Source organism: Schistocerca nitens, chromosome 1 (assembly GCF_023898315.1).
Source record: "Schistocerca nitens isolate TAMUIC-IGC-003100 chromosome 1, iqSchNite1.1, whole genome shotgun sequence".
NCBI lineage: Eukaryota > Metazoa > Arthropoda > Insecta > Orthoptera > Acrididae > Schistocerca > Schistocerca nitens.
The window spans coordinates 1,057,002,575-1,057,029,172 of NC_064614.1; the positions used below are offsets into that span (position 1 = coordinate 1,057,002,575).

The 26,598-nt window shown below is 43.2% G+C and overlaps 1 protein-coding gene across 1 annotated transcript in view; it reads left to right on the top strand.

Annotated features, from left to right (window-relative positions):
* Positions 1–25,630, top strand: part of LOC126225410 (prolactin-releasing peptide receptor-like) — a 593,024-nt gene extending 567,394 nt beyond the window's left edge. Inside the window, exons 6-7 of the mRNA XM_049942212.1 lie at positions 12,564–12,698; positions 20,627–25,630. Of these exons, the coding sequence (XP_049798169.1) occupies positions 12,564–12,698; positions 20,627–20,834 (343 nt within the window). The 3' untranslated portion in view covers positions 20,835–25,630. The remainder of the gene's footprint in view (positions 1–12,563; positions 12,699–20,626) is intronic.
* The last annotated feature ends 968 nt before the right edge of the window (positions 25,631–26,598 follow it).

Consider the following 26,598-nt stretch of genomic DNA (forward strand, 5'->3'; position numbering starts at 1 on the left):
GTACCGAGTCAGATGCTTTTCGGAAGTCGAGAAGTACTGCATCTAACTTGATCCATATCTTTCAGTATATCTTGTGAGCAAAGAGTGAGTCGGGCTCCACATGACCAATGTTTTAGGAATCTGTGTTGACTGGCATGGATGACAGTGTCCTGTTCGAGATAACTTATTAAGGCTAAACTCAGGATATGTTCTAAGATTCTACAGCAGATCTATGTTAAAGACATACAACAGTAGTTCTCTCAATGGCTTTTGCTACCCTTCTTGTAGACGGATGTGAATTGTGCCTTCTTCCAACTATTAGAGAGATATTTGCTCCAGACATTTACGGCATGTTATGGTTAAAGGAGAGGCTGACTCAGCTGAAAATTCTATGAACTATCTGTTTCAGATGCCATGGGGCTCAGGATGTTTTTTGTGGGTTAGTGATTTCGTCATTACCACTGATATCAGTTCTGAAATCAAATCGAAAAGGTAATTCTGGATGAGCTAGTTGCTCATCGGATTATTTGTATAGCGATTAGTAGGCAAGTAAATTTATTGCATGTTGGCCATCTACATGCTGTGACAAACAGAGGCAGTTGCAATGTGCATTCTCATAGTCATTGCGATGCCCATGGCAGTGTCTGGCGACGTCGTCGGTTTTTTCCCTTATCGAAACACTTGAGGTAGTGGCGCTTGAGTAATTCAAAAGCTTGAAATCAGAGAAGAAGCTTCTCTTTCATCGCTCATCGATGTCCTGACCGCAACCAGTACTCTAATATGTGCCCATCCTCTACTTATGTAGCTGTGACGTCGAGGTCCAGTACCAGGTGGACGACGACGCACTGAAGTTAGCAAGCAGAACCACCACCACTGTCCTACAGTGATAGGACTGATGTGCAGCCTACACAGACGGTATATCTAATTGAATAGCTTATGATTGACGGACTAAGCAAAGAAGACATAAAAAGCAGAGTATCACGGTCACAGAGGCTTTTCTGCCCAAAAGAAGCATTGGTATTAAGGAAGGTATTTCCGAGTATGAAGTTCGGACTCTAGCACTTTTCGGAAGTGAGTAATGAACAGCGGGAAAACCGGAAAAGAACGAAGCGTTAATGTGGTACAATAGAAGAGGTCGAGACTTTGGTGGATTGATAAGTAATGAGGAGATTCTCCGCACCACAGACGAAGCGCCCGCATCTCGTGGTCGTGCGGTAGCGTTCTCGCTTCCCACGCCCGGGTTCCCGGGTTAGATTCCCGGCGGGGTCAGGGATTTTCTCTGCCTCGTGATGGCTGGGTGTTGTGTGCTGTCCTTAGGTTAGTTAGGTTTAAGTAGTTCTAAGTTCTAGGGGACTTATGACCACAGCAGTTGAGTCCCATAGTGCTCAGAGCCATTTGAACCACAGACGAAGTGAGAAACATGTGGTCAACTTTGATAAGACGAAGAGATGGGATATAGGGCAAGTTGTAAGACATCAAGGAATAGGTTCTATGGTACCACGAGGAGCTGAAAGGGTACATACTGTAAAGGAAGGCAGAGACTGGAACACATCTAACAAATAATTGAGAACGTGGGAGGCAAGTCCTGATCAGAGATGAAGAGAGTGTTACAGGCGAGGAATTCGTGACTGGCAGCATCAGACTAGTCAGAAGACTTCGACCGCTTAAAGGAAAGAAAGAATAGTTAGTCAGAATACAGACTGAATGTGTTTGGCGATAACGAAAAGTACTATAATAAATTTTTGGGTTTCAAAATGAAAGCAGAACCTTCAAACGATTAAGACATGAGACAGCGTTTTCAGGACACAACAAAGGCTGAGAACAAATGAAGAAGGTTGAAACTGCCATTTATCATGAACGGTGATAAATTGTGTTTTTTGCAGTCCATTAGGAAGAACGATGGGGTGAGTATTCCAGTAACATCAGTTGACATCATGTATATGGAAAGAGTGTGACAAAAAAGAGAAAAGTGTTAAGCACAGGCCATTAGGAGGCGTGAACTGATTATGTTGTGACACGAAATGCAAGTTTAAAATCTGCGAATATGAACTATATGTAAGTGTTATTAAATTCACACTCCGTATAAGAAAAATGTGGAATACTGTACTTTGTCCACACGTGAGCAATCGGAATATTTAAATTACTTTTGAATGCATTATGGGAACAGCAGTGATCAATGTCTTATAAATAATTACTACTAAAAACAGTCTTGATCACGATTTATTTAACAAGGTGACCGGTTTCGACCACTACTGTGGTCATCTTCAGACCATTGAGTAGGAACCTCTTTCTGTTGGAGAACAGAAAGAGGTTCCTACTCAATGGTCTGAAGATGACCACAGTAGTGGTCGAAACCGGTCACCTTGTTAAATAAATCATGATCAAGACTGTTTTTAGTAGTAATTATTTAATCGGAATATTGCTTTGTATCGAGGAAGTAATTGATACTAAGGAGATATTCACCAGAGAGAGCCATGATGGAAATGACACGCAATTACTAATAGAGTACATGCAGGTTGGGGCAACACTTAATAATATTAGTTCCAGTTCGCTATAGTCTGAAGAAGAAAGTTGCAACGGACTATGGACCCACCGGTCTTTTGACAGTGGTACAAAAAACGTTTAACTAACATTATTTTGCTATTTAGAAACTAAAAGTGGGATCTGCTTAGCAGCGAACTAGCTGGTCGATAAGGCAGTAATGGACCTTCAAATTGTGAGCTGCGGTGTAGGTCAGTTAACATACTATCGACTTCTTTGGTAGTTACAGACTTCAGTGAAGCACTGCATAATGTATGGATAACAACTCTCCGGACAACATTTGAATAACAAGTAATTCAATCAGCAAGTAAATTTTCTTTCAGATTCTATTTGCACTTTGAGCAAAGGAAGAGCGACTGTTTGACCTATTTTAATGCTTTTATATTACCCTGAGAATCTCTAACTTAGGTAATGTTTATGGCAATGTAATTGCCACAGATTTTTTTTTTCTTTTTCTTTTTTTTACATACACACTGCCTGACAAAGAACTTGACGCACCCAGGGAAAACAGCGGGATGTCAGTTTAACTTCGCACACCTACACACCATTGGCAGGTATGTAAAGCATTAGAGTTGAAATTCTCTGTGATAGGCAAAACGGCCACCATAGTGCGTTAGGGTTGTTTATGATTAGGCTTCTTGGCAGTTCTTGTAGGGTATATTAGGGGCGTGAACTGCGTCGGAAGTGATCATTTTGAAGGATACGGAGGAGATGCCACGAAATCGTATGAGACAGCGTTATCACTTTGCAAGAGGGCTGATTGGGGTATCCATTTTGTCATCTGGTCGAATCGTGCATTCTCCAGAATTCTGGGCCATCTGGAGTCACAGCGGCGCGATGTTGGACTGCATGAGAACGTCTTGGCAAGCACACTCATTATCAAGGTTCCAGTCGAACATGCCTAACCGTCACAAGGAAGACTCGCCGTACTGTTCACCAAGCACATCGTAAGCTCTTTATATTCGTGGCTGCCATCCGAGGACAGGTTATGGACTCCCTGAAACATTCTGAGTCGTCGCGCATCTTCGGTCGGAGAGTGGCTGTAGCTGGGATAGGAAATTACCGTTCCCTGCATAGGCTGCCGTTAACACCGCAACGCAAACTGAAGCGTCAGAAGTCGTGCCATAACCGGGTTATGCTTAGCCATGAAGCGTGGTTCTACACTAATCTGGATAACCATCGTTGGCGACTATGGCGGTGAGCTACGGAAAGGTACCGTTCTTCCAACGTTTTGGAGAAGCACAACGGTATTACTCCTGGCGTAATGGTGTGGAGAGGATTTCGGGTACGACTCCAGGTTACAGCTGTTAGTGGTTGATGGAACCCTGATGGCGTGACGGTACGTCACTTTCCACCCGCATCTTCTCGTGTTATCTCTCAATCGACGGTATCACGGTGCCGCTTTTCTACAGGCTGATGCTCGTACACACATGAAATGTGTATCTGTCGACTATCTCCGTGGTTTTGAGGTACTCCTGTGGCCATCAAAATCCACAGTCTGTACCCAATAGAACGTGTTTGGGCCCAGCTCGGGCATCATTCTCGCATTCGGGAGGACGACGGTTCAAACCAGCTTCCAGCCATCCAGATTTTGGTTTGCCGTGATTTCCTTAAATCGCTCCAGGAAAATGTCGGAATGGTTCCTTTCAAACAGCACTGCCGATTTCCTTCCCCATCCTTGCCAGAACCCGAGGTTGTGCTCTATCGCTAATGAGCTCTATGTCGAAGGGACGTTAAACCAAAACTTCCTTCCTTCCTTCCTTCGGACATCATCTCCGTTACAGGGCGAGTCTCTATGGTATGGTGAGTGTACAGAATTTTCGTGTACTTAAATTTGAGCTCTCCTGCGAAGTTTGGAAGGTAGGAGACGAGATACTGGCAGAAGTAAAGCTGTGAGTACCGGGCGTGAGTCGTGCTTCGGTGGCTCAGATGGTAGAGCACTTGCCCGCGAAAGGCAAAGGTCCCGAGTTCGAGTCTCGGTCGGGCACACAGTTTTAATCTGCCAGGAAGTTTCATATCAGCACACACTCCGCTGCAGAGTGAAAATCTCATTCTGGAAACATCCCCCAGGCTGTGGCTAAGCCATGTCTCCGCAGTATCCTTTCTTTCAGGAGTGCTAGTTCTGCAGGTTCGCAGGAGAGCTTCTGTAAAATTTGGAAGGTAGGAGACGAGATACTGGCAGAAGTAAAGCTGTGAGTACCGGGCGTGAGTCGTGCTTCGGTAGCTCAGATGGTAGATCACTTGCCCGCGTAAGGCAAAGGTCCCGAGTTCGAGTCTCGGTCGGGCACACAGTTTTAATCTGCCAGGAAGTTTCAATGTATTTATCCGTTTCTTTAGAAGCTTTTAAAGAATGGCTACCGCTTCAGTTTCAGTATATCAGTACATGAAGAGAGGTAATTTGTATGAGAAACATGTGAAGCCACAACAATGACCTAGACGACGGCGTAATGCAAGATGACAACGAGACATCAGAAAAAAAATGGATGCACTTAGACGGTTCTTATGTGTCCTCTCGGTAAAAAGGTGCTTACACGAAAATCTAATGAGATATGAGTGCTACATGTGAGGAAACAAGGTTTTTAAATGTGCTGAAGTCTGCAAGTCTCCTTTATCCAACAATGAATTGAAATCCTCTTGGTGCTGTTGGTGAACTTGACAAGCCGCGAGCAGTGAGGTCAACGGAGTTCTCGGTTAGAGTAACGGGTACAGCCTTGTCGAAGCGTCTACCCCGCCGATAAACTGAAATGGTCTACGGAAACTGAGTAAATCCTTATCATGCTGACCGGACAACTAACTGGACTAGTGTATTCCAGTATAAGAGTTCAGTTCCTCAACTACGTTACCACCTCATCTGGGATTTCTTTTTAAGTTGTATCTGAGCATTTGTTGCAGTCTGACGTCTCATGGAAATTAAATTTTGAGCTTCTAATTATGTTGGAAACGATCGATAACCTGAATATTACGCAGCAATTTCATTTCAAAATGAAGAGTTATTTTATTGTATCCTTTTTTCCCTCAATAACCTAAAAAAGTATATGTTTACTCGGTTGTACATCTTCAAATGGTTCAAATGGCTCTGAGCACTATGGGACTTAACATCTGTGATCATCAGTCCCCTAGAACTTAGAACTACTTAAACATAACTAACCTAAGGACATCACACACATCCATGCCCGAGGCAGGATTCGAACCTGCGACCGTAGCAGTCGCGCGGTTCCGGACTGAGTGCCTAGAACCGCGAGACCACCGCGGCCGGCATACATCTTCCACAACAGCTATATTACTTTTTGCTGTGTTACACATACTGCAGTATTCGAGAGTGTTTTTTCACAGTCAGTGATTCACTTCTTACAGTACTCTGCTCCTGATGTAGTCTCAGAAATTGCATTCTCAAATTGAAGACTATTTTTAATACTAGTAGATTCTTTTTTGCAAGGAAGACTCTCTTTGTTCTTTGCGTATGCTGCTCTGCATCTCACGAGTATGTTAACTTTGCTTCGTCCACAGCGTGTATTTTGTGCTTCGAAGATAGCAGAACTACCTAATTTTGCCTGTCGATTGTCCCCTAACTTGGTGTTAAGAGTATCGCTAATTTCATTCTATCGGCTACTAAAAGCTTTTGCTTTTCGCTTTTGTTTACAAAGAATTATCAGTGGCTACTCTGTAGATAGAGAATATATGGTACTTTTCAAAAGACCACGTGGAAAAATATTTTAACCTGTAGACATAAAACAACTTTGTTTCATTGTAGCTCAACCGGTTTTGATCTTCTTTGTCATTGTTAAGGATCCAAGTGCAAGAAATATACATGAATACAAAGCTTCATTTTAGCTGCTGTATATACAACAAATTGCTCGCAGGGTAAAGGACTGTATCGGTACAACTCACCATGTGGGTTCTACGCAGTTGCTATTATCGATAACCACCTCTGATGATGTTTTGTAAATAAACAAAACGCGTCTTGTGCAGCTCTCTCTTAAACCTGATTGTGTTTAAGTGGAAAAAGAGTCTATTAATTCGCTGCCTGACAAAAAAGATAAGAACCAAAAAGAGGAGGAGAATACGAAATGAAATTCCGCTGACCGAGGAATTTGTGCCGTTGTTGCACCAATAACAAAATAAAGTCCAGTTTGCAAAGAACTTGGCAGTATGACTATCAGTATGACATTGCACCCTGTACAAGCTCACTTATCAGTATGACGTTACACCCTCTGGTCTATATGTTTGTATTGATTCAGTTGGAAAGTATGTTATCAGGCCATTGTGCCATTTCCTGCGGCAAAATGGTCCACAAGGTTTCTTAACTAGTCCTTGACACTTCATAAGGACAGGTGCCATTTGTGTATGAGCATTAGACTGTTGGAAAATGACGTGACATGAGAGATAAAACTGTCGCATGAGAGGTAACACATGCGGACGTAGTTTGTCTGTAACATGCCGTTGTTCCGTCAGAATTTCCTAAACCACTACCAGCCGTGACGTGATGTCATATCCATGCTCCCCCACATCATGAGGCCAAAAGGAGCAGCATTGCGGCTCTTAAAAACACAGAAGAGTGATGGGACGTCTCCCCAGGTCGCCGCCATACCCGCTGATGATGGTCATCCGGACTGAATCGCTAACACAACGCGACGTCATTCACCAGTAGTCCAAAAATGCTGCAGCAGAGAGAAAAAAACAATAATACTAATAATAAGAGACAACCCTCCACGTGGCGGAACTTGAGCTACGATATGTGCGGAGGTGGGCTCTGGAAGTAGGTGTAATCAGTTTCCGGAAGATCCATCATAAGGTATCAGGGGATAAACGAAATCCTCAAGGGAAGAGCTTTTTACAGTAATGCCGTTTACGCCACTTCCTTAAGCCCTTTCGTGTCGATTCTGAGAGGCGGTTAGTCTGAAATGATTTCCTCGCACAACCATAGAGAATAGCGTCCTTTCAACGTTGAGCCTTGGGATTCCGACCTCGCTCGCAAAGATGTCAAGAGCCTAAGTGAGATGTGGGTAAAGGGGGCTGTAACGAGCTCCTCATCGCTTGACACGTCCAGGTTGGAGATGCTGTCTGAACCGTCGCTTAGCCCACGGGTGAAGTTGCAGGGCGCCGAGCTTTCGCACCGTTACGGAGGAAGGTTGTAGGCACATTTGAGCCAAATTTCAAGCTTATGCATCGCAATTGGCAATTGGCGGGGGGTGGGGGGGGGGGTGTATGGGGTAGGGGGGGGGTAAGAGTGGGAGGAGGGATGGTGGTGTTCCAAAGGAATGAATAATTCTTTTGCCCTCTGAGTCTCGTGGACGAATAGCGCGAGTTGGGTTTCACACTATCGTCTTTTTCGAAACCCTTGCTGACGCCTACATGGATTTCTAGTCTCTCGACGTGCTCCAAAATTCTACAACTGATCGGCTTTAGAGATATAGGACTATAGCTCTGCACATCTGTTCAACGTCCTAGCTTGAAAACGGGGATGACCTGTGCCCTTTTCCAATCTTTTGGAACGCTAAGCTCTTCTAAAGACCTACGGTACACCTCTGCAGGAAGGGGGGCAAGTTCCTTCGCGTATTCTGTGTAAAATCGAACTAGTATCCCATCAGGTCCAGCGGCCTTTCCTCTTTTGAGCTATTTTAATTGTTTTTCTATCCCTCTGTCATCTATTTCGGTATCTACCATTTTGTCATCTGTGCGAAAATCTAGAGAAGGTACTACAGTGTAGTCTTCCTTTGTGAAACAGCTTTGGAAAAAGAAATTTAGTATTACGGCCTTTAGTCTGTCATCCTTGGTTTAAGTACATTTGGTACAGAGCATCTGGACATTTTGTTTTGATCCACCTACCGTTTTGACATAAAACCAAAATTTCTTAGGATTTTCTGCCAAGTCAATACATAGAACTTTACTTTCGAATTCATTGAACGCCTCTCGCATAGCTCTCCTCACACCACATTTCGCTTCGTGTAATTTTTGTTTGTCTGCAAGGATTTGACTATGTTTATGTTTGCTGTGAAGTTCCCTTTGCTTCCGTAGCAGTTTTCTTACTTGGTTGTTGTACCACGGTGGCTCTTTTCCATCTCTTACGATCTTGCTTGGCACATACTCATCTAATGCATATTGTACGATGGTTTTGAACTTTGTCCACTGATCCTCAACACTATCTGTACTTGAGATAAAACTTCTGTGTTGAGCCGTCAAGTACTCTGAAACCTACTTTTTGTCACTTTTGCTAAACAGAAAAATCATCCAACCTTTTTTAATATCTCTATTTACGGCTGAAATCACCTATGCTGTAACCGCTTTATGATCGCTGATTCGCTGTTCTGCGTTAACTGTTTCAAATAGTTAAAGTTTGTTTGTCACCAGAAGGTCTAATATGTTATCGCCACGAGTCGGTTCTCTGTTTAACTGCTCAAGGTAGTTTTCAGATAATGCACTTAAGAAAATTACACTGGATTCTTTGTCCCTGCCACCCGTTACAAACGTTTGAGTCTCTCAGTCTATATCTGGTAAATTAAAATCTCCACCCAAAACTATAACATGGTCGTGAAATCTACTCGAAATATTTTCCAAATTTTCCTTCAGGTGTTCTGCCACAACAGCTGCTGAGCCAGGGGGACTATAGAGACATCCAATTACAATATTTGAACCTGCTTTGACCGTGACCTTCACCCAAATTATTTCACATTTCGGATCTCGGTCAAATTCTTTCGATGCTATTGCACTTTTTGTCGTTATAAACACGCCTCCACCTTCACTGTCCAGCCTGTCTCTGCGGTATACATTCCAATCTGAGTTTAGAATTTCATTACTGTTTACATCTGGTTTCAGCCAACTTTCCGTCCCTAGTACTACGTGGGCATTGCGACCGTTTATTAATGAGAGCATTTCTGGGACCTTTCTATAGACGCTCCTGCAGTTTACTATTATCACATTAATATTGTCATTCCCTGTTGCATTTTACCTACTGCTACCTTGTCACGTCTCAGGAGGTGTCTTGTCGGGCCTAGGGAAGGAATTCTCTAACCTAAAAAAACCCACATGTGCACTCCACAGGTACTCCGCTACCCTTGTAGCCGCTTCCTGCGTGTAGTGCTCGCCTGACCTTTTCAGGGGGACCCTACATTCCTCCATCCGATAGCGGAGGTCGAGAAATTTGCACCCCAGATCCCTGCAGAATCGTCTGAGCCTCTGGTTTAATCCTTCCACTCAGCCTCAAACCAGAGGGCCGCGATCGGTTCTGGCAACGACACTACAAATAGTTAGCTCAGATTCCACCCCGCGAGCGAGGCTTTCCGTCTTCACCAACTCCGCCAACCGCCTATATGAACTGAGGATGACCTCTGAACCCAGACGGCAGGAGTCTTCACCAACTCCGCCAACCGCCTATATGTACTGAGGATGACCTCTGAACCCAGACGGCAGGAGTCATTGGTGCCGACATGAGCAACAATTTGCAGTCGGGTGCACCCAGTGCTCTCTATCGCAGTCGACATGGCCTCCTCCACATCTCGGATGAGACCCCCCAGCAAGCAGACAGAGTGAACACTGGCCTTCTTCCCCGACCTTTCCGCTATTTCCCTAAGGGGCTCCATCGCCGGCCTAACGTTGGAGCTCCCAATAACTAATAAACCCCTCCCCCCGTGTGCCTGCTCGGACCTTGCTGAAGGAGCGGCCACATGTCCACTCACAGGCAGAGCGGGCGATGCCACACGGCCAGCTTCCACATTGACCCTCCGCCTCGTGCGACGCGAACGCCTCTGAACCCGCCACTCCCCTTGGGGAGAAGGAGGCCGAACCGCGCCCGGTACCCGCGAAGATGTCTCGACAGCAGGGACCGTGGGTGAAGCATGTAACACCCGGGGTGTACCAAGCGACGAACCAGACTCCGCACTGCCGCTACACTCCAAGACAGCAGCCTGAAGACGGCTGACCGAGGCCATCAGCACGTTCAGCCGTTCGCGAACAGTGGCCAGCTCCTTCTGCGTCCGTACACAACAGTCACACATTCTATCCTATCTATCCTAAGAAATCAACAACGAACTTTTAACTAGACTGCTAATTCACTAAAGGCGACTGATAGCTAGACACTTCTTGTTGGAAACAATGAAAATAAGCACTATCTGTCTCTGGACTGTATTCAAAACAAACACGAAATCTATGGAACACTATTACTAGTACTCGAAAATTAAAGCTTGCTAAAAGCAAAAACCACACGGAAAAAGAAGTGACAAGTAAGAAAAACACAGTTGATACTTAAATTTACGTAGCTTGTGGCACAGGAGATGTGAAGCACTATGTGGTGTCAGGTAACCTTCTGGTTCATGACAACTTTACCTTTACCAGCTAACTATATGGTTTTAATAACCTCATGCACTTTCCTTTTACCACCGAATGCTCCACATGTGTTATTATAAGCTTATCTGATCGAAATATACACTATCTATATATACTTGTAAAAGCAATGGAATCGACGTAACCGTTTGAAGGCCGATGTAGTTGTCAGATTCCTGCCTTTCAAAAGTTTGAACCAGGCTTCGTAATAAAGTTTTAGCAAAATGTGTCTCCCAGAATGAAGTGTAATTTACGCATAAGCGGATTATCGGTGTGATAAAGACTCACATTAAGACACTTTCCATTACTGAGCGGTATTCTTTCCAGTAGAGATACTGAGCTGCATTACACTGTATGGCTCGAAGCTTCAGTATCTCTCCGTGTTTCATTTTTCAGAGAGAGTGACCTCCTAATCATGCTACATACCTTTGGAATGCTTACAGTGAATCACTTCGCAAAAATTACCATATAGAACATCGAAGACCTATTCGCTGCACAAAACACATTTGGCGTACTAATTGGAGTCGGTGTGCATCAGGCGATATTTATGTGGCAGGAAAGGTTTCACGTGTAACAAAATGTTCGGTAATATTAATGAAACATCAATCTACACAGATGTTCTATCAGAGAACTCTTATATGCTATCCTTCATAGTATTAGGGTTCATTTAAGTAATAAAAATATTTTTGGGACGATATTTTACTATACGTACCAAACAGCAACACTGACATTTGTTAACACCCTCACTACGCTGTATCATTTCAATTTGTAACCTATAATGGATGGTATATAATGAGGTACACGTGGATACGTACAAGGATGCTCATTAAATTATGGTGTAGTTACTACACTGACTAAAACAAAGTGTGTGAGATTACGCAGATACTGAAACTTCGTTCATAACTATAACTGCATCTCGCCGCGGAACTGAGATAAATATCCAGAATGAGATTTTCACTCTGCAGCGGAGTGTGCGCTGATATGAAACTTCCTGGCAGATTAAAACTGTGTGCCCGACCGAGACTCGAACTCGGGACCTTTGCCTTTCGCAGGCAAGTGCTCTACCAGCTGAGCTACCGAAGCACGACTCACGCTCCGTCTCACAGCTTTACTTCTGCCAGTATCTCGTCTCCTACCTTCCAAACTTTACAGAAGCTCTCAAGCTTCGGTAGCTCAGGTGGTAGAGCACTTGTCCGCGAAAGGCAAAGGTCCCGAGTTCGAGTCTCGGTCGGGCACACAGTTTTAATCTGCCAGGAAGTTTCATATCAGCGCACACTCAGCTGCAGAGTGAAAATCTCATCCTGGAAACATCCCCCAGGCTGTGGTTAAGCCATGTCTCCGCAGTATCCTTTCTTTCAGGGGTGCTAGTTCTGCATGGTTCGCAGGAGAGCTTCTGTAAAGTTTGGAAGGTAGGTGACGAGATACTGGCATAAGTAAAGCTGTGAGGCCGTGCGTAAGTCGTGCTTCGGTGGCTCAGATGGTAGAGCACTTGCCGGCGAAAGGCAAAGGCCCCCAGTTCGAGTCTCGGTCGGGCACACAGTTTTAATCTGCCAGTAAGTTTCAGATAAATATGTTTATACCCCCGTAGACTGTTTTATAGCTTACGAGTTATCCAGGCTTGACTGGAAATTTATTGAGTCCTTCATAATATCCAAACTTCAGATGTATTACCGCTCAGCTGTTACCACTGAACCATCTGCTGACGACGTGTTTGTTTCTTGCCGCAGTGTCGTGCGACAAGTGCTCCCAGAGACGTACGAGAACGATGCGCACCTCGACGTGACCTACACGGTGTTCGTGTGGTTCGCCTTCCTGCACACGTGCAGCACTCCAGCACTGTACGCCTCGTGGACTCTCAGTCCGTAAGTACATTCTCTACTTCTGTGTGTGTAATAAAGCCGGGTGACGCACTGGCCGTAGTTCACCTTTTCTTTTTATCGCAGCTCTGAGCTCACTGCTACGAAACAAAGCCATTTAATATATCGCTTCAGGACGGAAGCGCGAGAAGTTAATATTTAATATTGCAAGGAATATTCATTCTCAGAGGGACGCTGCGTTATTGCAGTATTCATAGGATCCGTCTTAGAAGCACAGTTGCCAGGTTCATTTTCATACTGTAGGTAATATACCGGGAGGTTATAATTAAACTTTCGCTGCCTGAGAGGGCCTCCGTGAAAAACGAGTGATCGTAGGATAATGAAACTTTTTGGAAACATTGTAGGGACATGTGGAAGATAAATAATGAAGAAACTATTGGAGGAAACACATTTTAATTTCGGCACGAGAGGGTAACATTTATTTATTGTGTACCTTGACGTTTCACATGTGGCTGAACACTTCCTCTTTCCTTAAATAACGTAACTATCCGGCGAACGGTCCGGACACTTGGATGATGTTGTCCAGGATACCGAGCAGCATACATAGCACACGCCCGTTGGGCATTTTGATCACAATAGCCACACATCAACACCGTATCGACCATTGCCGCAATTGGTAAACGGTCCGTTTTAACACTGGTAATGTATCACGAAGCGAATACCGTCCGCACTGGCGGAATGTTACATGATACCACCTACTTATACGTTTGTGACAATTACATCGCTATCTGTCACAAAGCGAAAAAAGTGGTCCAACTAAAACATTCATATTTTTTACGTACTAACGAATATGTAATAAAAAATTGGGGTTCCTATTTAAAAAAAAACGCAGTTAATATCCGTGTGACCCATGGCAGAACCATCTAGCGGGCCAACCATAGCGCCATCTGGTTTCCCCCATCAAGATAGACAAGTGTAGTTCTTTGTAGTTTTTTCGTTTGACGATTATTTCGTGAGATATTTGGCCCGGTCACGATCAATGGACCACCCTGCATATATACCAATTGTCGTTATTTTGTACTAATACAAAGCTCTTTGTCATGATCCAAGCCAGTAATTTCCTGTTATTATTGATAAGGGTGAAAGTTGTTTAGGAATAACAGAAGCACGTTTTACGTATGATCGATGAACTACTGAAGCGGTGTTTGATATATCTTTGTTTTGCGATTTATTTTTAATTTACCATTTTGTTGAGGAAATTGCGTTTCCAAGCGTTATATGATAAATCTGAATTATTTTCTTTATTTTTACAACAACATCCCTCAGTTTCATGTTGCAAATAAACAATTTTTGGAATAACACTAGAATTATACAATAACAGGTTCTATTTTGCTATAAGCACTGTTTATGGTTAAGTAACAAACTACAATAACTGTTCAAAAACGGTTCAAATGGCTCTGAGCGCTATGGGACTTAAACTTCTGAGGTCATCACTCCTCTAGAACTTAGAACTACTTAAACCTAACGACATCACACACATCCATGCCCGAGACAGGATTCGAACTGCGACCGTAGCGGTCGCGCGGTTCCGGAATGTAGCGCCTAGAATCGCTCGGAGAATAACTGTGTAGAATAAAATTGTTTCATAGGTTACACAGCGTTTTTTTTATATGAGCCTATTCTCAGATTCTAGACAGTATACTGCTACCACTTTTTAGGAGAATTACTAAGACATTGATGGCATACATAAAGAAAGTGATCCTTATGTGGTAGCGTCCAGTGGGTATGCGACACACCTAATGTTCAGGTAATATAGGTACGCCTTAACTGACCAAACCTACTACGAAAACTACCATAACCTACACTTGCTTATGACGTCTGCGGAATACTTGTAACTCTACACACGACGCTAGCTACTGCAGATGCTTGAATTTCAAGCACGTTTCTACAAGAAGTAGAGGCGATCGACGGGGAGCCCTGAATACATTCTCCAATGGATGAGTACTGAGCGCGTCGCGAAGACGCAGACTGACAAAGGAGGAGCATCTGACACCACAGTGCCATCTACGATCTCCAGGTCCACCGTAAAGACCGATAGGGGCTGACGAAGCTGTCATAACTGCAAGACAATAGCGGAACTGAACAGCCATAGATCGACCTCGGAACGTGGTAGGGTTGCAGGACGTGTCAGCACGCACGAACTAAACACAGCATGCCCAGACACGCTTACCAACAACACTTTCAAGGGCAACAGAAGACAACAAACAAAACACGAAATCGGGGCTGGCTCCAGCTCTCAGGAAAACGTCACCAGTGATGACTGTGTTAATAATTTGAAACGTTAGTATGACTTCCATCTTAGCAAATAATTTAAAGCTCTGTTAATAGACCGTACTAATCTACTGATTTGTGTATATTTAGCGGGACTGCTACGGTCGCAGGTTCGAATCCTGCCTCGGGCATGGATGTGTGTGATGTCCTTAGGTTCGTTAGGTTTAAGTAGTTCTAAGTTCTAGGGGACTGATGACCTAAGATGTTAAGTCCCATAGTTCTCAGAGCCATTTGAACCATTTTTTTTTTTTTGTGTGTATTTACCGCCACCTTAACTGGACTGCCATCTCTGTGCCCAAAATTGATTGGTATTTCAGTATTTATACTGCTAAACGAAATTGCTGTATTTGCAATATATTTACTACTTTACTTCCATCTGTCATCGATCAAATAACCTTAAGTGGTTGATCTGCCTCTCATTTTTCAGGTTGACAATTCAGGTGTGAATATACATTCACACTACTATCCCATGCATACAAACCACAAATATAAAATAATAATAATAGTATGCAGTTCATCTGAGAATTTTCTGTCTATATTTAATGGTTTGCTGTCTCCTAAGAAATTCTATTATCTATACGTTTGTTGTTATTTTATGACGTCGAAGGTAAATCACGGACAGTAAAATCAGTCTATGTCGCCTAACATAAATCATTCATGAAAAGTGTTGTAACTGTCTTCATAATTCTCATGATTAACGTTTATTTGCCTTGCCGCAGTGGTAACACCGGTTCCACACCGAAGTTAAGCGCTTTCGGGTTGGGCTAGCCCTTGGATTGGTGACCATCGGGTCTGCCTAGCGTTGTTGGCATTTGGGGTGCATTCAGCCCTTGTCAGGCAAACCGAGGAGCCACTTGATTGAGTAATAGCGGCTCCGGTCACGGAAACTTATATGCGGCAGGGAGAGCGGTGTGCTGACAATATGCCCCTCCATGTCCGCATCCAGTGACACCTATGGACTGAGGATGACACGGCGGCCGGTCGGTAGCGTTGGGCCTTCATGGCCTGTTCGGGAGTCGTTACTTACGTTAAAGTTTCTTTATTGGAAATAAATTCGCTGATGTCAGATCTTGGCTTCAACAGTATTAGCATAGATATACTACCTATTAGTAACATATAAATACTTCTCCCGGACTGGGACTTCTACCCAGGTATCTCGTTTATCGCGAGCGGCCACCTTAACAACTTCGGCTATCCGTGCACGCCTCCCGGCCCGACCCAAACTTCCATATGTCACGCTATCCACATCTGTTAACTGATAGCTATGCTCTTGTTATTTGTTTCGGCTGCCATCAAAAATCGGTTTCTGAGACGCCCTACGGCTGGCTGAAGACAGTTGTCTGTAGCAGTATATTGCTGGAGTGCTCTGTTATCGCTTCTGAGATGGCTGCAGAGTGACAAAATCTCCCGTTCAAATTTCATAAATCCTGTGAAATCTTTACAAATAAGTCTCCAGTCCAGCAAATAGTTCGATATTCATTAAACGTCTTGAATAAGCAGAGGGATCAGGATGGATATAGTTGAGATATTTTAACTGGTCACGAAGGTCCTATCATACGTATTAGTGTGTTTTGGTGAAAGTACAAAGTGTTTTTACGACCTTATATGTGAAAATACGTGTTATACTTACGTGTGCATCTGGACACCTCACCATGATGCTAAGAATAAAAGGGCTTGCCACACAAAAACATGATAACCTATCTGTAATAAATAATACAAAAGTGGTCCTGAAAAATCATGCACACGAAGTGCACAGATTAAATAAAAAGGAAACCCACTGATGGTGGCACAGTGGTGCTGAAACATGTTTGGGAACATGGAACAAACGGTGTTTTGCATAAACGGCGGACCTTACATCCTAAAGTTTTAACTGCAAACATGGTAAACACAAGGAGCTGCAAATCCAAATGATGACCATTTCATTGATTCATTGAAATGGGAATAAAGAAATATGTTTGGGGAGTGGTAGCATCAGCCCTTCACGTAAAGGTCATTCGCACCAACAAAATAACACTGAGCAAAAAAAAATTAATAACACAATAAAATACCAACAAGTGCCAGTTAATTTGTCTTTACAATGATCGCACGGTGGAAAGACTCAAATCCAGTATTAGTTCACAACACTGAACGCGTTGTTCTACCGGATATGGTTTCTAGAAAACAGAGAATTGAAATACATTTAGCAAACACACAGCAACCATTTCACAAGGTGGGTGGCTCTTTCAGATTCCCCCAAAAATATATATTCCATAGCCTGTACGCAGCAGTATTTTAGAATTAACTTTCAAGACACAAGTAACTAATTGAAACCCCACATTCTCACGAATATGAGTTCGTTGACGAAAAATTACCAGAATTAACATTCTACTGTGTGTGCGGAAGATAGTGGATAAATATCCAGCTTCACCCGTCGCGGTTAAATGTATGGAGATGCATGCATTAAGGCACCAGTTGTGGAAAACTCCTTTCTAGCACATTACAAAAGGCCATGCGAAACGTCGATTCTGCATACTGATGCCAGGACCAGTAAAATGTCAAAACCAGGACTCACGAACTTCAAACGTGGTCAGGTGATTGGGTGTCACTTATGTCATACGATTGTAGGCAAGATTTTCAGATTCCCAAACATCCCTAGGTCCACTATTTCCGATGAGATACTGGATTGGAAGCGTTAAGGGATACGTACTGCACAAAAGCGTACTCGCCGACCTCGTCTGTCGACGGACAGAGACTGCCAACAGTTGAAGAGAGTTGTAACGTGTAATAGGCAGACATCTATCCAGACAATCACGCAGGAATTCCAAACTGCATCAGGATCCACTGCAAGTACTATGACAGGCGGAGGTCAGAAAACTAGGATTTCATGGTCAAGCGGCTGCTCAGAACCACACATCACACCGGTAAATACCAAACGACGCTTCGCTTGGAGTAAGGAGCGTAAACATTGGACGGTTGAACAGCGAAAAATCATTGTGTGGAGTGGCGGATCACGATACACAAAGTGGGGGTCCAATGGCAGTGTGTGATCGTCATCTGCCAGCGCATGTAGTGCCAACAGTAAAATTCGGAGGCGGTGGTGTTATGGTGTGGTCGTGTTTTTCGTGGAGGGGGCTTGTACCTCTTGTTGTTTTGCGTGGAATTTCATGGAGGGGGCTTGCACCTCTTGTTGTTTTGCGTGCCACTATCACAGCATAGGCCTACATTGATGTTTTAAGCACCTTCTTGCTTCCCACTATTGAAGAGCAATTCGGGGATGGCGATAGCATCCTTCAACACGATCGAGCATCTGTTCATAATCCACGGCCTGTGGCGGAGTGGTTACACTACGATAACATCCCTGTAATGGATAGGCCTGCAATGAGCCCTGACCTGAATCCTGTAGAACAACTTTGGCGTGTTTTGGAACGCCAACTTCGTGCCAGGCGTCACCGACCGACATCGATACCTCTCCTCAGTGCAGCACTCTGTGAAGAATGGGCTGCCGTTCCCCAAGAAACATGCCAACACCTGATTGAACGTATACCTGCGAGAGTTGAAGCTGTCATCAAGGCTAAGAGGGGGCCAACACCATATTGAATTCCAGCGTTACCGATGGATCATTTTCAGCCAGGTGTCCGGATAGTTTGGATCACGTAGTATATTTATACCTTTATTTTTCAATTTAATATTTATCTGCATTTATACTACCACAAACATCATCCATTATTATGCTACATATTAACAGTTTAATTTAGTTTCTTATGTCATCTGGTAGCATCACACATTATTTATTTCCATAAAATTCCCGTCTCATGTATACCATGTTAGTTGCTGAACTGCTTGTGTTACATTCTCTCTCATTTATAACCACGTTATAATATAACACCTTGACCTTCTACAGCTACCCTTTCTCGCAAAGCTTGACTTCTTTCTTTGTTATGGATCGTTCGCATCTCGCTGTCGTTCTATTTTTACATTTAATACTGTCAATTTGCCGCGTCTCCTGATTCTTTCACGGGCCTGTGCTTCTTTAGGCGTCGACGTTCCAGAGTAGCTATCGCGTTCCTGTAGACCCTTCCTAAACAAAAACAACACCAATATTTTATATATACCAACGATGACAGTACCAGAATTAACATTTGAGTGGTGCTATTATTGTAAGTTCCTCCCGATAATTCATTGACTAGCCCGTACAGTGGTCTCTATTCCCTGGACGTTTGATCATGCAGTCCTCTTTAAATTTCCTGATAGCCGTCAGTGAATTCGTGTGCAGTGCCTCTGCTTCCTCCGTCCTCCTCAGATCCTCTTTTTCTCGTTGGTGTATCTAGGGCGATCATTGCGAGAAGCTGCAAAGGAACTGCTATTCACCTTTCATCACAGTTTCAGAAAATACCATCCCTACAACCCGAAGATAGTGAGAGCGAGATGTGAGGATTGTACAATCAGTCTGACAGTCAATGCATCCTAGTTGGTGATCAGCACAGCACATGACAGCACAGAGAGAAAACTGTGCATCTGTTAAATGACGATCATCTTGGCTTAAGACAGAGTAAGGCACAAGCTTTGATATTATGCCTCAAAAAGGAAGCAAACCTTCAGAAAAATCAAGACACTTTCCTAGGTAGGCATTTCCACATTTTCATCCTTATAGGATCGCTTTGTTGTTAAGACCCCTTTTCATTAGGAACGGTAGAAACATCAAACTGAAATTTATGTCAAATAACGGCTGGTTATAGCTGAAGTGCAGCTATTCACAGAGGTCCGTTGTGGTATGTAATTATCATGCGGCAGCGAAACATGGTAGATATTTTAATGCGATAATGCAGAACCAATTTACGCTGGAAAAATTTATTTCCAATTTTGGTCACCAGATGACAATCTGGCTCTATGAATTCAAGAACGACAAATAGAAATTTTTCTAAACGTTGTGCGTTAGGAATGGGACGTGGGCAGGAAAGGTCAGACAAGGGAGAAAGCCATGATGCTGATTTTACTGTTAACCACTGCTCTATTTGTTTAATATGACGAGACGTCGACGAGATGCTGTTCAGCGCCAGATTTGCACCTGTTGGCTAAAAATTGAACCATTTTTTCCAGTGCAAATCAGTTGCGCATTCATACTTGAGCATATCTACGAAGTACAGCCGTCATACGATAATTACAGCCTCACTGGACACTTGAAACTAGCTGCGCTTGAATTATAACCACACAGCGCTGGGGTCTACGGTCCCGTGGCCAAGTAGAAAACTGAAGCTTCGAAGTCAGTGAAATTTGAAAATACTGCCCTTCATGTCACATATTTCGATACTCGCAAATTCACTCATCGAAACCTATATGGCACTTTTCTTTGACCTAGAATCACGAAATTTGGCTAAAAACAAGGTTTCACAATATAAATAAAGAAAAAATCCGAAAACTGTTGCTTTGTAATTACATCGCAGTGGAACATATATATATTATTTCATTTATTGCCCATTTGTCTGTCTGTCCGTCTGTTAAGAACCCTGAGAATGCGACTTCCCTGTCGCACTTGCCCTGTAATGATGTCACTCGTGGAGTCGCAACTTTAATGGGTATCAGTACACCTCGGTACTTTGGGATTGTTCCGTTGACTTGGTTCTGTTCCGGAGGACGCAGCTCTTAGTGACGGTCCCTTGTTACAGGTTGGAGAAGGAGCGGCTGCGGCTGTACTTCCGCTTCGGCGAACGCCGGCGGCTGCGGAACCGCAGCCAGTCGGCCTTGGGGGCGGTGGTGCAGCAGCAGCAGCAGCAGCCGCCGCCGGAAGCCGGTCTGGAGTCTCCGGAGGATGAGGAGGAGGATGGGGAGGAGCCGGAGGAGGAGGTGGAGGAGGAGCCGGAGGGCAAGTCCTGAGGGCAGGCCACCGTGGGCTCCCCCACCTCCACCAGCAGTCGCAGGGCCCGAGTCTGAGGAACCGCACTCAGCTTCCTGGCAGGAAGGCCGTGTGCGCGGCTCCTTGGAGAGGACCCACTGCCGACCGACCACGCCCTCGGTGTTCTGCCCACGGTTCAAGTGCTACGGGAACCCTGGCGGCGTCTGTTTACCAAGCTGGAAACATTCACAGAGTACTTATTCCATTGTTACAGGTTATCCTCCGGCAGCCTTCGTTCTACTACTGGAGATTCGAAAACTACGGTTTGTGTGGACAGATGAATAAATTTTGTTTCAGCAGCTGAAAAGTGCACATCAAAATAGTCGTCAAATGCGTAAAGAAAGACCCAAACATACAGTTCACTACTATTACAATTATTTCGAATCAAACTGCTGAAGATATAGAATAAATATAGTGTTCCGAATATTTTGTGTCAAACTATTGAACGACGAATGTGGCAAAAGGCAGTCTATGAACGATACAAAATAAGCCTTATATTCCAAACATAAGATAGAGAAATTCCCTCTTCAGTGACTTCAGTGAGGTCTTTAAATATGCAGTAGGTACGGCGGAATTGGCACATACTCTGAATGGTTCGTAGTTCCTTACAGCCACAATCGTTTACTGATTTCCCAGAGAACATCTCTTAAAGTTGTTACTGTATTTACCATATCATTTTGCAGTTCACTGTCTTCCTGGTTATCCGTTCTAGATGCTTCGGTTGGAACAGAGATTTGAGAAGGCATCGACTGCTTTGATGCATTTTATCTTACTGCTATCTGTGATTGACAGAGAGTACTCGAATTACAGAAGAAATTTATTTTGAACATAACTATTCTACGTGAATGACGATGTCCACCATTTCCGATATTAACCGTTGTTCGCTCGTACGTAGTAGCTATATCGCACCCTTTGTGTCAGGGCGAAAACCAGGCAGGAAGTAAAATGCGTGTTACTTTGACGCAGAAAGTAATCACTGCATGTTTCACTTAAGCGGCGTGTCCACCCAGTTTGTATTGACCGAGATGAGCACACCCTCTCTAGAAGAGAAATAGGTTGCTCTTGGATAATTTTTTTATATTTTTTGCAGCCTGAGACCTTCTAACACAGTGTTTCGTGTTTCTTAAGGACCGTGACTAGATGACTTGCAGGAACGTGAAAATCTCCTATCTCTCGCGGAACAATAATTACTTACCAAGCATATCGTCTACTTTCTGTTAATGCTGCTGTCAGTATAAAGACAGCGACATTTATAGTGATAGTTCCACACGTACCTATTCTGATTATTGTTCTAAGAAGCACTGAATATCCATCAAGCTCTCAAACTCACTGTACAGAATACCACCAGTTAGGGCCCTGAGTTGATGTGTTCAGTATGTCACTATTATAATAACTTTAAAAAGAAAGCCATTTCATGTGCGGACGTAGGAACTGTATGTCATATCATGGCTGTAAGGAGAGTATTTGTCAAATTTCAAAGTGAAGTTCGGAACTTTGTGAACAAGGTCGGTAGCAGTATGTGGGCCTCGCTTTCCGCATACGTACTTCGTTGTGAATCGCATGTCTCTGTTACGAAGTAGTTGGACTCTTCATTTCACACGTCGCTCATATTTTTGGCTGTATACTATCGACCAATAGCACAAGCTTTCGGGCGCAAACCGCACCTACCAGTTTCTCTTCGAACGTTTCCCGCTTCACTGGAAAAAAGTTCTTGCTTTTATTACTGTTTCCCATGATCACTAACTAAATAATTATAATATTTATCCCTGTACCTCCGGTAGTGACCCATTCAGACATGTATAAAAATTTCAGCCTTCGTGTTTTGTGACCGCTTGTTAGCATTCCGAAACTCCTCTTGCACAAAGTTTCCAATAATTTCGCTTCTCAGTATTGATTCGGCCTAGCGTCGCTGGAACATCTGTGGAAAATCTGTAGTGTGTTGACAAATTATGAACATACTATTTTCCAGTAATTATTCACGCACATTTTCTACACGGTACCACAACTTAATACTAAGCTTAACAGATCTCATTCATTTCTTCACATTTCTTTGACTTATTGCTGACAGCCTGAGTAGGTTTAAATATCACACCGTTGAAGTAAAAATTTAATTTCGTTATGTTGTTTCCCATTGTGATATCCAAATACTGATCGTAATCGACAAGCTGTGGAAATGTTTCTCTTCCTGACCTTTTCAACTCGGTATCACAAATGGAAGAGAACTCAAGTGAATTTCACACGGAAGGTGTGTACTATCGTAAATGCGTGAACTGAAAGCTGTAAAAAATCGTACTCGTGTCGATCATACCAGAATTAAACGCCGTTATCAAATGGCAGTTTGTATGAATCGTCAGTGACAAGCAACTACTTCTTACAGTTTGTACAGATATATTCAAAACGAGTAGACGTAACGATGAGACAGCGCGATTCCCTGAGATTAGTCTTCTGTTATGTTCACTCTGAGAGGTATCTATGTACGACGTAGCTAACCAACTACACCTTTTCCTTTTACTTTTTTTAATATAAATGGAATCTGGCTGCCGATACTACTCCTGAACACCTCTCTTGATTTTTATTCACCCACCTTACCATGGGTTGAAAGCAGTCCAGATCACGCAGCTTCTCTCATACTTTCAGCTTAAAATAAATATTTTATTGTTTCATGACTGATGTGACATGATGAGGAGACATTAACTTACAGCCGCGTCCGTCAAATTTTATAAGTAAATTCAAAGTAACCATCAATGGGCTTGGGCTTCTCAAAGTAAGCAAGAGTCATTAGTAACATCAGAGTGTCTGTTTTGACACAAGAGTTGAGGGGATAACACAGCATCAGAAGAACTATAAACACGCATTTTTCCAAGAACTACACCAGAAATACCAGGGAATAAAATTTTCATGTGACTCCATCACTAGAAGTGCAGTGCCCAAATAAGCGGCTGTGAATTTGTTAAAGTCGCTACTAGGCAGCGATTAAATAACACTAGGCCGTTTTTTATGAACTCAAATAATTAGAGCCTTCGTAATCCGAATGAAGCTTAGCGAGCGAAACATTATGGTGAGTTATCAACCATTATGCTTCACAGGTCGCAGTGGGTGAAGCGGAAATTCCTTCCGAAATGCTGCTGCTAGCCACGATAGGAAGCAGACAGGATGGTAATCGGAAATCTGAGCAGTCAGGTGAACTTATCGTGATCAGCTACACGTCTGCAGTTTCGACAGCTGTTAAGGAATCCAATGGCTGCTATGCTAACTGTTGTTCCTATGTCTCCAGTCAATAGGTTTCCCATGAGCAGAAGCCTCGAAACGTGACTTGCACATTGCCATACCTCAGATCATGGTAGCTTAAAAAATCTCCGGTTTCCTTTATACGTAAACATTAGCGCTTCACGGCCCCAGGCACCCAGAGTGCTATTAGAGATCAGCAGTCTCTTTGCCACAATGAGGCCTCATCCCCTTCTCCTATTCACCTCAACCGACGCAAGTGTAAGGCACCCACAACAATTGCGTCTAAAAGATATTATATCAACTTCAGGAAGAAGATAAACCAACGGCGCAAGAGGTGGTTAACTTCTCAACGCGGCGTCTGCACAAGGCCAACGTCCTCAGTATCTTCCATGCTCTTACTTGCATCGAAACTTTCACAACATCTACATCAATAAAGTACATCTAGAGATTCGTCGAAATCTTATGTTTTTTGGTCATTATGCATTCCTCAAAGGTATCTATTGTCCGGGCTGTGTTAATGTGGGAGGAAAAATTTACGTTATGTAGAATACTGCAACTGCGGAAATGTAAAAACTTATGCTGTCTAAGGCAAGGAGTGCAAAGTAATGACTGAAAAAGTTGAAAAAGTGAATTTTGAATCTTAATAAGTGAATGTTACGTCACTGAACTTCTTTCGATCGGAAATATACTCCTAGGATCAAGAGGAAGAAAAAAATGAATGTTGTGTACGTTGCCACGAACGCATAACGCTTTCATCTCAGTTCTCCGCCGCTTTCTTCATAAGCAGTACATCCATCATCATGCCATTGGAAACTATTGCTGTAACTAACGTGCTTCAGTATCGATGAGACAGTGTGGAAATTTACGAACTTACTTTATACAGTGCGAAAATGCAGCTTATTTAAATAAGGTGACACTTTCATGATTCGAACGTTTTTAACATTCTCATCAGAATAATAGTTGGTAATATGTGTATATCTGACATGTAAACATGGAGCAACATTTACAATAAGATTTTATATTAACTTCTTAAAAATTATTCTCAGAAAGTTCATATTTATCAGCATCAGAGGAATAATACTGGTATAAAGCTTTACTCCACAGGCGCAAATCTATGCGAACAAGATATTATTATATGCGAATTATATGTAAGTGTGAAATGTTGTGTCAAAAAGTTGTTGTATTTACATACATCTTTCTAAGTGTGTGCTTTACGAAGCTTTCCAAAATGTGTCCTCATTAAAGAGTGTACCAGCTTTATTCTTTTGTCACTCGTAGTTAAGTGCAGCTGATTTTTTGTGGGAGCTGCGTAATATGTTTACTTGATGTATGATTGTTTATGTGCTAAATGTTGACCTGCGAATGTACCAGGAAACAAAAATAAAGGGTTTGAAATGAGGAGTACACCAGTCAGCATATCCATAATATGGAACCACCACAACAGCAAGACTATGCTGTCCTTTCATCCAATTCTGACAAGTCTTTAGATATGCCAAACACTGCTCACACTAATGATAAGTGTTTCGGTTGTTTGAGAAACTGCACGCACTGCTTGTTGGTAAACCAAGGAGAACGAGAAGTCACAAGCATGTAACATAGTGATCGTAACCTGGCCAAATATCTCACGAAATAAGCGTCAAACGAAAAAACTACAAATAACGAAACTTGCTAGCTTGAAGGGGGAAACCAGATGGCGCTATGGTTGCCCTGCTAGATGGCGCTGCCATAGGTCAAACGGATATCAACTGCGTTTTTTAAAATAGGAACCCCCAATTTTTATTACATATTCATGTAGTACGTAAAGAAAGATGAATGTTTTAGTTGGACCACTTTTTTCGCTTTGTGATAGATGGCGCTGTAATAGCCACAAACATATGGCTCACAATTTCAGACGAACAGTTGGTAACTGGTAGGTTTTTAAAATTAAAATACAGAACGTAGGTACGTTTGAACATTTTATTTCGGTTGTTCCAATGTGACACATGTACCTTTGTGAACTTACCATTTCTGAGAACGCATGCTGTTACAGCGTGATTACCTGTAAATACCACATTAATGGAATAAATACACCAAAATGGTGTCCGTCAACCTCAATGCATTTGGCAATACGTGTAACGACATTCCTCTCAACAGCGAGTAGTTCGCCTTCCGTAATGTTCGCACGTGCATTGACAATGCGCTGACGCATGTTGTCAGGCGTTGTCGGTGGGTCATGATAGCAAATATCCTTCAACCTTCCCCACAGAAAGAAATCCGATGACGTCAGATCCGGTGAACGTGCGGACCATGGTATGGTGCTTCGACGACCAATCCACCTGTCATGAAATATGCTATTCAATACCGCTTCAACCGCACGCGAGCTATGTGCCAGACATCCATCATGTTGGAAGTACATCGCCATTCTGTCAAGCAGTGAAACATCTTGTTGTAACGCCGGCCGTGGTGGCCGAGCGGTTCTAGGCGCTTCAGTCTGGAACCGCGCGACCGCTTCGGTCGCAGGTTCGAGTCCTACCTCGA